The 18160-nt window shown below is 46.6% G+C and overlaps 2 protein-coding genes across 2 annotated transcripts; one reads left to right on the top strand and one right to left on the bottom strand.

The window, feature by feature from the left end:
- The first annotated feature begins 332 nt into the window (after positions 1–332).
- On the top strand, positions 333–8023 carry gtpbp6 (GTP binding protein 6 (putative)). Its single transcript, XM_007891298.2, has 10 exons — positions 333–780; positions 1168–1305; positions 1860–1930; positions 2400–2530; positions 2962–3032; positions 3763–3921; positions 4557–4765; positions 5070–5218; positions 6005–6157; positions 6666–8023. The coding sequence occupies exons 1-10, from the start codon at positions 333–335 to the stop codon at positions 6787–6789; spliced, it is 1653 nt and encodes a 550-aa protein (XP_007889489.1). The 3' UTR covers positions 6790–8023.
- A 724-nt stretch (positions 8024–8747) lies between these two features.
- Positions 8748–15221, bottom strand: LOC103177109 (PI-PLC X domain-containing protein 1-like). The gene is given in 6 exon segments (NM_001292634.1): positions 8748–9379; positions 9839–10019; positions 10688–10849; positions 11296–11424; positions 14363–14499; positions 14658–15221. Coding segments are annotated over 6 exon segments (975 nt in total). The 5' UTR covers positions 14791–15221; the 3' UTR covers positions 8748–9146.
- Between the last annotated feature and the right edge of the window lie 2939 nt (positions 15222–18160).

Here is an 18160-nt window from a genome sequence, read left to right as displayed (position 1 = left end):
CGGTGTCAGCGCGACACCGGAAGTGGAGGGGAACGGCGTCCGCGTGACACCGGAAGTGGAGGGGAACCGCGTCCGCGTGACACCGGAAGTGGAGGGGAACAGCGTCAGCGTGACACCAGGTGTGTGAGGGGTGAAGAGAGTCAGAGAGGGGTTGGGAGGGGCTATTAAGCCCCTGAGAGCGCCTCAGTATAATAATAATAATAATCCCTCCATCAGACCCACGTGGTCGAGACGTCTGTCTCCAAAGCCCTTCGCAGAACGCGCTGTGAAGACGTCACCGTTGCACGTGGGACGGCATCGGCTTCTCATCGCGACTCTCCCGTCGCAGGACGATGCCCTTCGGGGGGAGTGCGTCGACGCTCCGTTGGCTGCGCCGCCTCACGGGAGGTCGGGCGCTCAGGACCTGCGCTGCGCGGCCGCCGGTGCCGGTGCCCCTCGGCCCCGAGGGGCGCCCCGAGGGGAAGAGCGTCCCCGCGCGCCCCGAGAGCGGCCCTCCGCCCGCAGCCCAGTGCCGCCGCAGCGCTCGCCCCTTTGCCACGGGTCAGCGCCGCTTCAAGAGCGGGGAGACCGTCAGCAGCGGCGGCCGCTCAAGTCGCGGGAAGCGAAGCGCGGGGGAAGGCGGACCGGTGAGCGACGATGAAGGGGAACGTGACGCGGACGATGCTGAATTCGAGGAACTGCTTCAGGAACAACTCCCCACCCTCCCCGAAGGGGGTCACAGAGTGTTTATTGTCCACCCGGATGTCAAGTGGGGAGCAAAGAAGCAACGCCTAACAACAGGTAACACCCGCAGGTTCCACTGTCACATCCGCTGCTCGGGTGGACGCGGAAGATCCTGTGGCACTGGTTGGTGCAACAATTTGGTTCATGTAACACCCAATTCCCCAAACAAAATTGGTTGTTCGCTTCATGCCTGTTGGTGGGGCGCTGCTATGTGCAAATTGGCTGCCGTGATCATCGGCAAAATACACTTTGCATTGCACTGGGCTTTGCATTGCACAAAGTACCTGGGAAGCGCTTTGAGATGCGCTCCCGTTGTGAAAGGAACTATATCAAATGGAACCAGTATTATTATTATAAATCTTGGACTGCCGATATGATATATCAAGTGATTTGGGAGCTCAAGACTGATCAACAATATTGCTCTTGCTTCTCTTTCTTCACAAGGTGAACTTCAGATGGCTGAAGCAGTTGCTCTCGTGAACACCCTGCCCAACTGGAGAGTTGTAGATAAAATCATTCTTTCCACCAAACAGCCAGATAACAAGCTCATTTTTGGTAAAGGCAATTTCCAGACACTTACAGGTAAATTGCACCTCTTTGGGATCCCGCACCTAACTTTAAAAAAAAAGTTGGCATATTATTAATTGAATTATCAATTAAATGAACAATTAAGTTGAGATCAGACTCCAGCAGTTACCCCAAACGCACACTCTGGGGTCCCCAAGCCTGAGCCCTTGCCAACCTGCGTCTAATACTTCCCATCTGTAGGTGGGATGCATGGAATTCTCAGTTTAGTTTGGATACTCTAAATAATAATAATAATAGCGCGGTGATGGGTTTCCGCATGTGACAGACACCCAACCGAACCCGACTTTTATGGGGGTGTGGGTGGGGGTCAGCAGTTGAGGCTTATTTTGATGCTCCATTCCCCCTGTTGTTGCATACTTTTAATTTAAACCTTTGTACAGTCATTCCATAGAAGCCTAGAATTTTTCAGCACAAAGAAAACCATTTGGTCCATCGTGGCTATCTGTAAAAGCTAGTCCCACTCCCCTGTCTTGCCATCATATATTTATATTTTTCCTGTTCAGATATTCGTCTAATTCACTTTCACATTTCAATATTACTGTTTACAGAAAAAATAAAAGGGCTGCCACAGATCACTGCGGTGTTCATGAACGTTGAAAGGCTGTCAGCATTATCAGAGGTAAACGAGATTCACCAGTAACCTGAATATCCTGTAGAGTGAAACAGCGCTCAAAGTATAGCAAATAATGGACACCAAGGAGAGATTGCAAAATCACAATCTAATCAAGGTTTTTTTTTATATAGAGATTTCATTTATAGAGCGCCTTTCACGTCGGGAGGACGTCCCAAGGCGCTGGACAGTTGGGTCGGGACCCGAGTCCATTACACGGTGAAACTTGGAACAGTTTAGAAGTGTCATGGACCTAATGACTAGACAATTGCTTTGAAACCCCTCTGCTTTTTAGAATTAATTGTGTTTATATATAAATGCTGCAGAACTAAATTATTATTTTCATTTGATGGCCAACTTTTTATTTCAAAAGTGTCCCATTTTGTTTCAATGTTTGTGTCAGATACGTCATTGGATGAGCCTTACTCTGTGTAAGTGTTGGAGAAATAGTAAAACTTGCCCTTTCCTTACGTGCTAGAAAGAGATGAAAGCTGCCTGGGGAGCAGAGGTGTTTGACAGGTATACAATCGTTCTGCATATCTTCCGTTGTAATGCTCGCACCAAAGAAGCCAAACTGCAGATAGCACTGGCAGAGGTTCCGTTCCTCAGGTAAGAGCTAACCTTAATCTAACAGTAATCGTGTGTTTAATGGGAGGGCTACCTGACACCTTTAGTTTTAGACCACAGTCTTTTCAAATGATAGACAAATCGATGGAGAAAAGACTTACCTGAGGCCATGCCTTCAGCCACTACATCCCTATTCTCTGGAACTTCCTGCCTCAATCCCTCCAGCTCGCTCCGTCTATCCTTAAATCCCACTTGAAAACCTACCTCTTTGACTGTGCTTACAGTCAGCTGCCCTAGCCCTTCTCCCTTGCCTGGCATCCAACCGCACCACTGTGTCAGAGACCATGCCTACAGTTACCTCTCCCACTCCCCTACCCTTTTGGCTTGATGTGAAGGTACTATATAAATTGAAGTTGTGTTTGACTTGAACCTTACACTATTTGTTAACGTAGATTGCTCCTTTTGTTTGCAAGGTCACGACTGAGAAACGAATTTGCTCACTTAGATCAGCAAGGCGGAGGATCTAGATACATTATGGGTTCAGGTAATATTCCGGCTCTCACAGATTTGATATTCTAAACTACTGCCTGACTAACTGACTGCCTTTCAATTCCTTCAATCAATATTAAGAAGTAATACGTAAAGAGAGCAGAACTCTGGGTGAGCACTTGTCAGTATCACTGCTTACCCAAAAGGAGTCTTCTTATAGACGGGAGAGATTATCATTATAAAGTGATCTTTTGCTAAGTATTTTTAACAATTAGCATCTAACTGCGGAGTCCTTTCCTGTATTGATTAGAGCACTCGCCTCACAAGTGAGAGTACCTGGGTTTGATTCCCAGCCAGGACGAAACCTTAAGTTTCCTTACTCCACACCCCTCTGTTTACCCAGCAGTAAGCAGGAACCCGGTTGTTAACCAATTGGCAGATCGCTTTCCAGAGGTAATAATCTATTCAAAAAAAAATAATACTTGGTCATTCAATGCACGACTGTTTGTGGGACACTGCTGTGTGCAATTGGCAGCCGGGTTCCGCCCACAAAATATACAGTCAATTCACTGTAGAGGATATTCTGTGAAGCGCTTTGAGACGTCTCAACGATATGATAAGGAGCTATATCAAATACAAGGATTATATTAATAATAACAGATGTAATAAGATTGTCTATTAAAGTCTCCATAAAGTTTCCTTTTCCCTCTTTTATTGACGTTACCTGAAGTCCAGGTGATGAACACTCTGGTATATCCAAGTGCTAAGTCTTGTTGCTTTTCTAGGAGAGACGTACATGGAGGTGCAGCAGCGGCTCCTGAAGGAGAGGGAACTAAAGATCAGAGGCGCCTTAGAGAAGCTGAGGAGGAAACGACAATTACTCAGGACTCAACGCAAGCGCAGGGAGTTTCCGGTTATTTCGATCATGGGCTACACAAACTGTGGTGAGTGCATAGTTTACAAACTGCAGTGAAATCTGCTTTGGTTCTATACAGAACTGTGCTAACTCGCTTCAATGCATAAAATGCATCAGAATTTACGTAAAGAAGAACCTACCATGCCCACTCATTCACAAACCATTCTATGGGACTATACACTACCACCTCACTGAACCCTACTTCCCTGTCTTCTTACCATATCCCTCATATTTCTGTTTTCCAAGTCAATATTTATCTCCTTGAACATCTCAAATCGGTTTCCCATCCATGGATTTCTCAAACCATGCTCCAAAACAGTATCTTCTATGAGAAGAAATGTATTTTCACCTCAGATCTAACCCTGTTCCCAGGCCAACTCTTTCCAACCAGTTTACTCTTTCTCTCGTGTCTGGAAGCACCTGCCCCACGTGGTCGAAATCAGAAACCTGTGCAACGTTTTCTCTACCTGGAGCATGTAATAACAACCTTAGCCATTTTAGTCACCGTTGTGAGGCGGTTAGAAACTCTAGCGAAGCATGTTGACCGTTTCAACGTTGTCGTATAAATTCTAGCAAAGATCCTCCTCGCTTGTAATCACTAACCCCTCCAGTACGGAAGTTGTAATCAGTTGCAAAACTGTCCCATTTCTTTCCTCTGTTCAGGCAAAACAACCCTGATTAAGGCTCTGACCGGAGACTCGGGACTGGAGCCTCGAAATCAGCTGTTTGCTACGCTGGATGTCACAGCTCATGCTGGCGTGCTGGCCAGCCGTATGACCGTCATTTACGTTGACACCATTGGATTCCTCTCACAGCTTCCTCACAACTTGGTTGAATCGTTCTCAGCCACACTAGAGGATGTAGCATACTCCGTGAGTTCCCTCTTCCTGATGAATCTGACTGAAGCCTATGAAATCACGTAGTTCAGGGCAGTCCAACCTTTTGGCTGCTGAGGTCCGGATACCCTATTTGAGAAAGAGACGCATAAGCAATATTTTTGTTTTGCCCTTCCAAAAACATAACGTAACATTTAGAGTTATAGATAGAGGGAGGGAGTGGGTCAGGTGAAATGGGGGGAGGCAGATGAAATCGGATCATTGACGAGAATAGAGGGAATAACTTCCCTAATGAGAAACACACTCAATGTTGGGACTGTTCTTTTTCTGTGTTTTTCAGGACATTATCGTTCATGTCAGGGACATTAGCCACCCTGAAACCACAAACCAAAAACTGAATGTGCTGAACGTCCTCAGGAATCTCCAGCTTCCAAACCAACTCTTGGATTCCGTGATTGAAGTGCACAATAAAATTGATCTCGTAGATGGGTAAGAACATATTTCTGAACTTCAGACTGTTCCTGCAAGCTTTTCAGACCCACTTTGCCCCCCCAAAGGGTTAATATCACAGAATGGATCGGCGTAACGCACCTCTCAATCCTGCTTCAGGAAACTCTTTACGAAGATTCACTGTGATCTATAACAATTTAATACAAATCATTTAATAATTTTCATTTAACGTCTGCCTGTTCAGGTGGACGGACGTTAAAGATCCTGCGGCACTATTGAAAAAGAGAAGGGAGTTTCTCTCCCGGTGTCCTGGTCGCCAATCCCCTAAATGAAATCGGTTACTCGCTCCATGGCTGTTTGTGGGACGCTGTGCGCAAATTTGCTACTGCATTCACCCACAAAATACAGAGTCGATCCACTTTGTAATAATAATAATCCTTGCATTAGATATAGCGCTTTTCACATCGGAAGGACGTCCTAAAGCGCTTCACAGAACACACTGTAAAGTGAATTGACTGTATATTTGTGGGCGAACGCGACAGCCAATTGCGCACAGCAATGTCCCACAAACAGTCGTAGATTGAAAATGACCAATTTATTATTGTTTTTGGTTTTGGAGGGATTATTATTAGGCTCTGTGTGGAGTAAGGAAACTTGCCCAAGGTTTCGCCCTCTGCCTGGAACTGAACTCAGGTCTCTCACTTGCAAAGCGAGTGCTCTAACCACTGAGCTACAGGAAGGGTATCCTGTGAAGTGCTTTCAACTTCATGATAAGGCGTTCTATCGAATGTAGGCATTATTATTTATTATAGTTTTTCTTTACAGGTTTTCTCCCACAGACCCTGACACAGTAGCGGTTTCTGCGCTACGGGGCGACGGTCTGGAAGAGCTGAAAAATAAAATAGAAGAAGCGGTTCTGGGAGTGACTGGAAACTCGATCCAGACGTTTACAGTCAATTTGGCAGGTCCTCAACTGAGGTGAAAAGGCTATAGAGTGCCGGTCGTCGTGTTAAATGAGTAACTTTAGCTGAACTCCTCGGGGTTTTACAAGTGCAGTCCTGTAGCTGAGTGGTCAGAGCAATCATCTCGCGAGCGAGAGGACATGGGTTCGATTCCCGGTCAGGGCGAAACGTTGGGCAAGTCTCCTTACTCCGCACACCTCTGTTTACCCAGAAGTGAGTAGGAACCTGGTTGTTAGTTGATTGGTGGATCATTTTTCCAGGGCTAATTATTTCTTAAAAATAAATGTAAATAATTTCGTCACTCAATCCACGACTGTTTGTGGGACGCTGCTGTGTGCAATTGGCTGCCACATTTCACCCACAAAAATACACAGTCCATTCACTCTACAGTATATTCTTTGAAGCGCTTTGAGACATCTTGAAGACGTGATAAGGCGCTATATCAAATGTAAGAATTATTATTTATCAACTACTATTTGTTTGCTGATATCCCATGTTCACCCCCTCTTGCTCATTGTTCCCAGTTGGCTGTATAAGGAGGCTACGGTGCAGGAAGTGGACGTCTTGCCTGACGATGGTTTGGCGAACGTGCGGGTGATCATCAGCAGCTCCGCTTACGGCAAGTTCAGGAAACTCTTTCAGCCGTGAAGGGAGCGCCGCGGAGAATGGCTTTCCGATGCAGAGGACTTGCACCACTACCAAAACAAAGGAAGACAACCTGCAGATAGATTGCTTGTTCCTCCAGGAAATTAGAGTGCATGGCTTGTGTGTCAGGTCAGCGATGGAGCTACGAGGTTGCTGCAGGGGAAGGCTTTGGAAAAATCAGAATCCTGTCTGCCACTTGGTGCTGATAAGGCTCGTTCCATTTGGATGGTAGTGATATTTATATGATACACGCACGCGAGAGAGAAGGGAACAGGAGGGTGTGAGGCGGTAAGTGAACAGCGGGAGGAGACTCGTGTGGAGTATAAACACCGGCACGGATTAGTTGAACCGAATGGCCTGTTTCCGTGCTGTACATTGTATGTAAATATGGACCTCAGGTGGGAGTGCTGCAGTGCAGTGCCCCCCCAAGAAACATTAATCTGTTCCTGATCGCCACCCAGCAACTCCCACTGGAAACCCAGACGGGGTTGTCGAGCATTCAGCCAACGAGCTCAGTGACGGTCACTGTCTGAATGGACGCCTTGCAAGAGGTGCTGGAGAAGACCAATAGCATTCGGGAAACTTACTCCCGGTATCAACTCCATCCCCTTCAGAAGATGAAGGACAAATAGAGAAGAGTAAATAGAACCAATGATCATGTTCTGCACAGTCCTGTGTTTTATCCAACGCAGGTAGTGACAGATGTTATTCACTTTAGGTGGTTACCGAATGGCTCCGTGTAACATTTTCTGGCTCAGTTAGATAGTAAGCGCTCTTGCCTCTGAGTGGGCTCAGGCCCCATGTCAGGAATTTGTAAGTCGAACTGCATAGGATTTACACAAAAGAAATACTGTACTCGAAGACTGACGGGAGTTTCTCCTGGTGTCCTGACCGACAATCCCCCGTATAAATTTGTGTTCTCTCACTCTCTCTTAATACTGAGGTGTAACTATCTGTTGAATACTTTGCTTCCTCTGCATGGAGGAAAGTTGGGGCAAATTCCATTCATAACATTGCACCTTGTATTCAAGTTCATTTATCCCTTTCCCTTAGTGCATTCCACTGGCCAAATTATCAGCAAAGGAGCCTCCAATTTTTTCTCCTCTTGGCCTCACACTGTTATCATAGGATTTACTGTGGAGTAACTGTTTATTTGTTGGTGAATGTGACTACCAACTTGCACGCAACCATGTCTCACAAACAGCCGTGAAGTGAGTGACCAATCTTATCTGGGAGATTCTTGGCCAGGGCACCAGGAAAAACTCCTTTTTCTTTTTTTGAATAATGCCATGAACAGGGAGATCCATAAAAAAATAATAATAAACCTCACAGTAATAGAGCACCTTATGTCGTCGAGACGGCTCAAAGCGCTTCACAGCAAAGTGGTTTTAATGTGTATTTTGTGGGCGAAAAGTGGCAGCCAGTTTGCTCACAACAGTGTCTCACAAACAGTCATGGAGTGAGTGACCAATTTTATTTGAGGGATTGTTGGCCAGGACACCGGGAGAGAGAAACTTCTCTTCTCTTGTCAAATAGCACCATGGGATCTTTAACATCAACACGAACAGGCAGATGGAACCTTGGTTTAATGTCTCATCCGAAAGGCAATGCAACACAACCCCCCCCCTCCCCCCAGCACTGCATTGGAGCGTCAGCTTAGACGATGTGATTCCAAGTCCCGCCGGGGCGGCTCGAACCCACAACCTTGTGACTCAGGTGAGAGTGCTATCACTGCACCAGGGTGACACACATACATTCCATAACTTTTGCCAGCGCAGCTTAGTAACAGGCTGGTACACGATCCATAGATTGACCTTTTTACTGATCCTTTCCCTGTTTCTCCTCTCTCGCAGGGGATGAGCACAAATGATCGATCAGTTTTCCTTCGCTGATGCTCCAGCACAGATCAGGAACATCACCACTTTAGCCCACACACACATACACTTGTGCTTTGACACTATGACATGGAATTGCTTTTAATACCGTATTAAACACTAAACGTAATAATAATCATCCTTGCATTTGATGTAGAGTCACAGTTTCACGTTTCCAGCAAAGAACAGCGCCTCCAACAATGCAGCAACTCTCCCGGCACTGCACTGGAGTGTCAGCCTAGACCGTGAGCTCAAAGTCCCCAATGTGGGAGCTTAAAACTTTTGACTCAGAGACATGAGTGCAAACCAACTCAGCCAGGCTGACACTTAATGTAAAACAAGAAAGGTACAGTAACGATGCACCACATCGCTCAGGGTAATGAGGCTTTATAACTTCTTTTGCAGTCTCACGCAGGAATGCATTAAGTATCATCTCTGCTCCTTTATTACTCAACTGCGTGGTTGTTTCATCTCGAGCAGTCCTTTCTAAAGCAGTTTATTGTTGAGCTCAACGACTGTGCGCACCAGATAAGCAGCCTCTATGAAGTCTCCAGCAATGATGTTCACACAGCTCTTGCCTGGCCCTGGCATCTGTGCTTCAATCCAGTCGGTTAAGAGAGGGTAATTGGAAAATGTCAGGCTCTTCAGAGAGCTACTCAGGTGAGTCAGGATGTACCAGACATTTTCCGTGAGATTGATGCCAGCCACAAAAAATCCATCTGCAGCAACAATAATAATAATACTTGCGTTATACAGAATATACTTGTAAAGTGATTTAACTGTATATATTGTGGGCGAAACTTGGCAGCCAATTGGCAGACAGAGGTGTGTGGAATAAGGAAACTTGCTTACGGTTTCGCCCTGCCCAGGAATCGAACCCAGGTCCTCTCGCTTGTGAGGCGAGTGCTCTAATCACTGACCTACAGGAGTCCACAGAAGTGAGGTTCCACAGAACAAGAAGCACCTTATCATGTCTCAAAAGATCTTCACAGTGGAGTGAGTGACTGTGTATTTTGGGGGCGAAAAGCGGCAGTCAATTTGCACAGCAATGTCCACAAACAGCCTTGGAGTGAGTGACCAATTTTATGTTCACTTGGATTTACATAAATAATAATCCTTCCGTTTGATATAACACCTTTCACTGCAGGAGAGCATGAAATCCCCTCTGTTCACGTTACCTGGACGGCCAGCCTGCTTATGACTATCCAGGAATTGGATGAGCTGTTCAGGATTATAGGTGTTTGCCCACCAGTAAGGGATTGATGGCCACAGTTCCCTGTACTCCGCTGCAATGGCATCCTCGTAGGAAATGATGACTTGAAACCCCGATGCCCACAGATTTCGTAACGTTATAAACTCCTGTTAAAATAAAACTGGTGTTTTAAAGTTGGAACAAACACAGCAAACTCAAGCCCTAAAAATGGTCACGTCTTCTGATAATAATAATTATAATAATAATCCTTGCATTTAATATATCAGGCCTTCCATCGGATAAGACGTTAAACTGAGGCCTTGTCTGCCTATTCCCGTGAATGTTAAAGATCCTATGGCACGATTCGAAAAAGAAGAGAGTTTCTCTCTCCCAGTGCCCGGCCAACAATCCCCCAAATAAAATTGGTCACTCGGTTCACGACTGTTTTGTGGGACACCGCAGTGCGCAATTGTCTGCCATGTTTCACCCACAAAATGTAGTCAATTCACTTTGCAGTACATTCTGTGCAGCGCTTTGAGACGTCTCGAGTACATGATATGACGCTACATCAAATGCAAGGTTTATTATTATTATAAACAGCTTCCCTTTCAGAAACATTTCAGAAGCTTTGGAGCTCTCTCCCTCCATCTCTCCACCTTGCCCCCTCCTTCCCCCCTTTTGGATCACAACTGAAGACCTTCCTGTTCGACAGTGCTCACGGTCACCTCCTCCCTCCCCCCGGCTCGGGGTCAGGCTCCGCCATTGTTAAGCGCTCCGAGACACCGCCCTGTGTGAAGGGCGCTATACAAATGCAAGTTGTTGTTGTAGAGCTTACCACGGAGGTTTGCGGGCATATTTTGGACCTAAATATGTTCTTCATCATCATAATCAGCTGGCGATGTTTCCGCTTGTCCATTCCCTCGAAGTTTTTACAGCCGAGAATCACCACTTCCTTGGGGTGAGTCTCCAGCCAGGTCCTGATGTCTGTCAATCCCTCCTTTGAAAACAACACACAAATGAGCATTTTTCAGGCTGTTCCCGGCCCACTCTGGGACTTAATTTAATGAACTAAACCCTAAATAAAGCCCTAAAACACACAGTATCTTTTTGGGGGTCAACCAGGTGTTTAATACACATGGAATACCCATCACCTTACATAGGAGTATCTAAACCAGGCTGAGAGTTCCACATATGAAGCCACCTACACATGGGAATTTTGCCGTGTCCGGGACAGAAGGCGAATTCTCTCCCCCTCTCCCTGGAGGGACACTGCCTACTTACCTAATGCCGGAAAGTATTAGGCGCAGGTTGACAAGAGCCGAGGCTTGGGGACCCCAGGGCGTGTGTTGGGGTAACTGCTGGAGTCTAACCAGATAAACCGCACTTGATATTTTAGCCGCAATTGTTGCTCTTGTTTTGGCCGTTGTGGATCAGGTGACTTACCTGCACAGTGATGGACGTGTAGATTCCGTGTGTAAAGTATAAGTGCTCAGCACTGTCCTTCGGCTTGTGAGCGATCCTGAGGTCAAGGTACCGAATCCCTGCTTCTAGCTGCTGGCTTACATCGAAATCCTGAAATATATGATGAATGTGTCATTGTAATAACTTCAAGTCCCTTTAAGGCGTTGCCAGGTTCATACATCTACGTTATTCCCCCCACCCACTCACCCACCCACTCACCCCTCGCTCCAATAATAATAATACTTGCATTTGATACAGCGCCTTATCACGTCTTTGAGACATCTCAAAGCGCTTCACAGAATATACTGTAAAGTGGATTGGATATTTTGTGGGTGAAACGCGGCAGCCAATTGCGCACAGCAGCGTCCCACGAACAGTCATGGATTGAAGTGACCAAATTATTATATATTTTTTAAGGGATTAGTACTCGCTGGAAAATTCATCCACCAATCAACGAACTGCTGGGTTTCTACTTATTGCTATTTAGACACATGGAGTAAGGAAACTTGCCTAACCTTTCGCCTGCCCAGGTCATCTCGCTTGTGAGGTGAGTGCTCTAACCAATATCCTACAGGACTCCACAATGACTGATGAGATGACTCTGTGCTGTTCTCCAGTAAAGAGAAATGAAGCGTGTGAAGTCCTGTAGCTCAGTGGTTAGAGTGGTTAGAGAGACCTGGGTTCAATTCCCGGCAGGGCAAAACCTTGGGCAAGTTTCCTTACTCTACACAGAGCCTAATAATAATCCCTCAAGAAAAAAAAATATAATAAGAATTTGGTCACTCAATCCACGACTGTTGTGGGACACTGCTCTGCGCAATTGGCTGCCGCGTTTCCCCCCCAAAATGCAGTCAATTCACTTTACAGTGTATTCTGTGAAGCACTTTGAGACGTCGAGAACACGTGAAAACCGCGATATCAAATTCAAGAATTATTATTATTTTATTCAGTCGCAGGTATCCGCCCACTGACCCACGCACTGTACCCGACGTGGCACAGTGACCCGATCGGCTTTCTCTCGTGCAGAAATTGTCAATGATTCTCCACGCGCGAGCACACCGAGTGACCTCAGCTGGAATACCACACACAGATTTGATCATAGCCACATTAATGTCAACGTTAATGCCCCCACCGTACTGCCCGTTCCACCATTGGCGGTCGGGCATTCAGCTCTTCTGACCCACCCTCTGGAACTCCATCCCGGAATCCCTCCGCCTCGGCCCTCCCTTGCCTCCTTCAAGGCCTGTCTCAAGACGCTCCTTTGATTGAGGACTGACTATCTGAACCAGAGCTCTAGAAAACCAACTGCCCGGCAGAAACCTCCACAAGGAACAAAGAACATGTAATGTGAAACTGGTTTGTATGCTCGTTTGCATTTCTATGGAGACAATACTGGGCTTACATACAATTGTCAGTCCAGTGTAGATAAGGTTGGGGGGGTAATATGATTAGGGCCTTTACGATTCTGAAGGGACTAGATAATGTAGACCATGATCGGCTGTTTTATCTTGTACTGAACAGTAGAACCAGAGGACACGACCTGCGATTGAAGGGGGAAATTCAGAACAAACCTGCGGAAACACTACTTCAGTGAGAGAGTCGTAAATGTATGGAACAGGTTCCCTGGAGAGACGGTGGAAGCAGAAAGTGTTGGTTCTTTCAGGAACAAATGAGATAGATTTCTTTTAGGAAATAATGTCTCGGGAACAGTATAGCGTTTGGAACCCGACGTGTCGGGACTCGACATGTTTGGGACTTCCAGGATGGTGGAAGGTGAACTGGATGGACCTTGGTCTTCTTTGGTCTAGAAATTGTTATGTTCTTATGTATCTGTGTCAGGTCACCACTGTGGTTTTACAAGTTGCCTTTTTTATGAAATCCACTTGATCTATAACTCCATGCCTCAATCTCTCTGCCTTGCCCCCTCCTGCCCTGCCCGTCTTCAGATCGACCTTCCTCTCTGATCATCTCTACAGTCACCTCTCCCTCTCCGGCTCGCCGGTAAGCGCCCCAAGACGCAACCATTCGTGAAGGCCGCTATGTAACACTGTGTGACAGCTGGGTGAGGAGAGATCAGGCTCAGCAGTCAGGCTCCCTACAACAACAACAACGTGCATTTATATAGCGCCCTTCAAGCAACAGCTCGAACTGTTTAAAAGTGGTGGAGCCTGATGCTGAGCCGGGGGGAGGGAGGACCGTAAGCATGGTCGAAGAGAAAGGTCTGCTGCCGTGATCTAAAAGAGGGGAAGGAGGGGGCAAGGCGCGGGGTTTGGGGGAGAGAGTTCTAGAGCTTCGGGGCATAATGGCTGAAAGTCCGGGCGCCGATGGCTAGTGGAGTGCAGAGAAAGTAGGTCAGAGAAGTGGAGAGGTGCCAGGGTGTGAAGGAATTTGTAGGCGAGTGAAAGGATCTTGATCTTGATCCGTTCTGTGACAGGGAGCCAGTGGGCGACAGTCAACTCTACAATTGAATGGACTGCCAACACTCACTGCTAAGGATCACATGTGAATAATGGCCACGTGGGCCAGGAGGTAGCCAGGTGGCAACCAAGTACCAGTCCAACAGCATCCCATAAGAGGAGCCCAGACCAAGGAGCAGGGAGGCCACATGGCAGTAGCGACAACATTGGAAAAATAATTAGACGCCTCGATGTGAGAGGGAAAAATAAGGAAAAGAATCCAATAGGCAAAAAGCTGCAGTTGCTGGAAATCTGAAATGAACACAGAAGTCGCTGGAGACACTCAGCAGGTCAGGCAGCATCTACGGAGAGAGGAAATGAAAGTGAGTTAAACGTTTCAAGTCGATGACAAAAGGTCATTGACCCGAAACTTTCATTTCCTCTCTCCATAGACTACGTGACCTGTTGAGTGTTTGCAACAAATTCTGCTTTCATCAATAATAATAATATAATATAATATAGCATCTTATCCTGTCTTTGAGATGTCTCAAAGCGCTTCACAGGATAAGCTGTAAAGTGAATTGATTGTATATTTTTGTAGGTGGAATGTTACAGGAAAAGAATGCAAATGTTTCAGGTGAAGGGGAATGTACCTGTGTTGTACACCATTTGTATATCTCTGGCCGAGTGAGATAGGGCAGTAAATAGTCCAAATAGTATAAGATCGAGGGTTCCGAGGGTACTATCGGAGAGTTCATATCTAAGCAGTAAGTCATCGAGTCATGGCTTCCTGGTGGGGAAATAAAAACACAACGTAAAATGATGAATAAAGGTCAGGCCAATCCCAAATTATATATACAACAGCCACGGTAACCCAAAGCACCAACTAATGTTTAATAATAATCCCTACATTTGATATTGAGCCAATTGCGCACAGCAGTGTCTCACCTTGAGAAGTCCTCCTGACTTGAAAGGCGTTATACGAACGTAATTTGTTGTTGTTGAGCGCTGACGCACTGTCCTCCAACAGTAACGTGGTTGTCTTGCTGATGAGAGCGATAGTATGTGAAAGACACTGCATGAGCCACAGTACCTGGAATGGCGAGGTTACACAGGGGTTGATCCCACAGTTTTTCCGGCAATTCCGACATCCAGTGGGAAAAATCCCGATTCTGAAGGAAACCCGCTGGTAGCTGCTGCTGAGTGTTCCTTGAATCCGTCATTTCCTTGAAAAGAAAAGCGGCGGATTCCACCTCAAAGAGATTCTCGGCGAGGTCATTAAATGAAGATGTAGTAATAATAATAATCCTTCTGTTTGATGTAGCTTCTTATCACGTCGTTGAGACGTCTCAAAGAGCTTCACAGGATAAACTGTCAAGTCAATTGACCGTAATATTTTGCTGATGAAACGCAGCAGCCAATTACGCACAGCGACGTCCCACAAACAGCCGTGGAGTGAGTGACCAATTTTATTTGGGGGGTGGGATGGAAACTCCCTTCTCTTTTCGGATAGTGCCGCGGGATCTTTAACATTCATCCGAACAGGCAGACGGGACCTCGGTTTAACGTCTCATCCGAAAGACGGCACCTCCGCCAACACAACCCCCCCCCCTCCCCTCCCCTCCCCCCAGCACTGCACTGGAGTGTCCCAGAATGGGGGTTAAGACACTTTAATGAATGATCCATGAGCTGAGAGAGAGAGAGAGAGAGAGAGAAGTGATGAAGAAGGAATAGTTGATGTGGGGAATCAGTACCACATCAACTTAAAGAGCTCTGTGGCAACTGGGCTGAGAGAGAAGGACAGAGACATTTTTACACACACACAGAGTACCGGTACCTCTCGGTCTGCTCCGGGCTGCTGCTTGTGCAGAAATCCCTGTCGTCTGTGCTGTGATCTTTGCTATATTTGCTGTGTTTGCTGATTCTCTGCAGTTTTAGCAGCATCTGCTCTGTCTCTGGCTCCCCATAGACCCTGTGCGCGTGTGCGTTGAGCCACAGCAGGTCAGACAGACAGATTGACTGATAGACAGTAAGACAGACAGACGGTGCTCTCTCTCTCACTCTCTCACTGTGGAGAGGACAGGATTCGCTGTGTCAGCTCCAGACATAAGGCAGATATTGCTCTCTGTTTGCTGTGTTTCGCAGGGAAACGCAGCTCCTCCTTGTCTCGAGGCTGTTCTGCCAATCCACTGGGGCCTTCCGGGTTCTGAAACTTATTGCTCAACATTTCCTGCATGTGGCTGCTAATATAATAATATAAACAGCATCATACTCTCTCTCTCTCAGCTCATGGATTGTCCATTAAAGGGTCTTTACTCCCCTATTCATGAGACACTCCAATGCAGCGCTATGTGTGTGTGGGGGGGGGGGGGGGCAGTTGTGCACAGAAAGGCTAATACAGTGCAGAGGAATGGGTTTAGAGGTGGGGGGTGTGGGGAGGAAATGGGGAGAAGGGGGGCTGTAAATGGGGTCTCCTTGATGTTGGACTGTCTCGAGCTTTACTATCTCCGAGACGCAAAATAAATAGTCACCGACTCGAAAAGCCCTCCGGCACCTATTGCAATGAAATCGTGGTGCAAGCGAGAGACCTGGGTTCTATTCCCGGCAGGATTGGCCGATCGCTTTTCCGGCAATAATAATACTTAAAAAAATAATAATTTGGTCACTTCAATCCACAGCTGTTTGGGGGACGCTGCTATGAGCAATTGGCTGCCGCGTTTCCCCCACAAATATACAGTCAATTCACTTTACAGTATACTCTGTGAAGCGCTTTGAGACGCCTCGAAGACGTGAAAAGGCGCTATATCAAATGCAAGGATTTTATTATATATTGCGCCTCATTACACCTTTGAGACGTCACCAAATACTTCACAGAATATGCTGCAAAGTGTAATGGCTGTATATTTTGTGGCCGCAGTGTCCCACAAAAGTAACCCTTAATATAGTGCCTTTCAAGTCAGGATACGTCTAAAAGCATTTCATAGGATTCTACTGTAAAGTGTCTTTATATTTTGTCAGCAAACACACACACAATGTCCCGCAAACAGCTGTGAAGTGAATGAAGGATTTTAACTGAGGGATTGTTGACTAGGACACTGGGGGAAACAACTCGCTGTGTAAAACAATTCTCCTCGTCTCTTCTCTGGTTCTTTTGCCCATTATCTTAAATCTGTGTCCCCTGGTTAATGACCCACCCGCCAGTGCAAACAGTCCTGTCCTATCTACACAATCAAAACCCGTGCATTTTAGGGGCAAAAGCGGCTAATAATCTTTTTTTAACTCGGTTTGCGAGGCGAGTGCTCCAACCACTACGCCCGAGAGGAGACAGCGAGGCGGAGGGACGGAGCCAGAGGGTTCCACAGTTTCGGGGAACTGTGGCTGAAAGCACGGTCATCGATGGCAGAGCGGTGGGCACGTCGACAACAACAACCTGCATTTATATAGCCTCCTTCAAGCAGGGCAGAGGGAGGGAGTGGGGCAGGTGACAGTACGCACCATCAATAAAGATCTTTAGGCGGGATTTGAAGGTGGGAAGAGAGTGGGGAGGGCAAGGCGAGCGGTTGAGGGAGAGAGTTCCCGAGCATAAATCTTCTTACCCTCGTTGACGACTGGTGCAATTCCACCCGTGGACAGTGTTTCCTTCAATATCCACAGACATGAGGACCCGGAGTTGTCTTCCTGCACAGGACCTTCTGCACACTGGTACTTGTTGTTCAACACAAACTCAATTTTGATGGATGCCATGACCTGCAGGGCAAGGGCGGTAGGTGGGGAGAGGAGAAAGAAGACAAAAAGAAAGTGTCTGGCACTTATTATAATAATAATAATAATAATAATAATAATAATAATCCTTAGATTATGTAATTCCACCTTTCACATCGAGAGGACATCTCGATCCAGGATTATAGCAACAACCCCCCACACCACAGGGAGTAGTGGGAATGTGGAACATGCTACTACAAGGAGTTGTTGAGGCAGATAGTATAGCTACATTTAAGGGGCAGTTAGATAGGTACATGAGGGAGAAAGGAATAGAAGTTATGCTTGAAGGCTTAGTTGGGGAAGGGTAGGAGGAGACTCATGTGGCGCATAAACACCGCATAGACCCGTTGGGCCGAATGGCCTGTTTCTGTGCCGCATATTCTAATGTATTCCAATGTACCATTTAACCGGGAGAATCTCCCTTCTCTTTTCCACAGCTTCAACAGGATCTTTAATGTCCTCTTGAACAGGCAGATGGGACCCTGGTTTCCCATCTCGAACGGCACCTCTGATATTGCCAAAAGAGAGAACGTGTGCGAGTGAACGAGCGGAAGAGAATAGAGAGCTTGGCTCAGTCATGAGGACTCTTGCTTCAGAGTCAGAAGGTTGTGGGTTCAAGCCCCACGTCAGGGCTTGAACTCACTTAATCTAAGATGACAGACACTCCAATGCAGACCTGTGCAGCATTG

This window comes from Callorhinchus milii, unplaced genomic scaffold (genome assembly GCF_018977255.1).
Source record: "Callorhinchus milii isolate IMCB2004 unplaced genomic scaffold, IMCB_Cmil_1.0 Scaffold4, whole genome shotgun sequence".
NCBI lineage: Eukaryota > Metazoa > Chordata > Chondrichthyes > Chimaeriformes > Callorhinchidae > Callorhinchus > Callorhinchus milii.
Note: the sequence above shows the minus strand (reverse complement) of the source record. Positions and strands in the feature narration are given on the sequence as shown.

Bases quoted from the DNA above. Each gene is read 5' to 3' on its own strand.
- gtpbp6 (XM_007891298.2), top strand. From the start codon at position 333: ATGCCCTTCGGGGGGAGTGCGTCGACGCTCCGTTGGCTGCGCCGCCTC. The intron at 2,531-2,961 runs GTAAGAGCTAAC...TTTGTTTGCAAG, and splicing joins GCAGAGGTTCCGTTCCTCAG to GTCACGACTGAGAAACGAAT. The intron at 4,766-5,069 runs GTGAGTTCCCTC...TGTGTTTTTCAG, and splicing joins TAGAGGATGTAGCATACTCC to GACATTATCGTTCATGTCAG.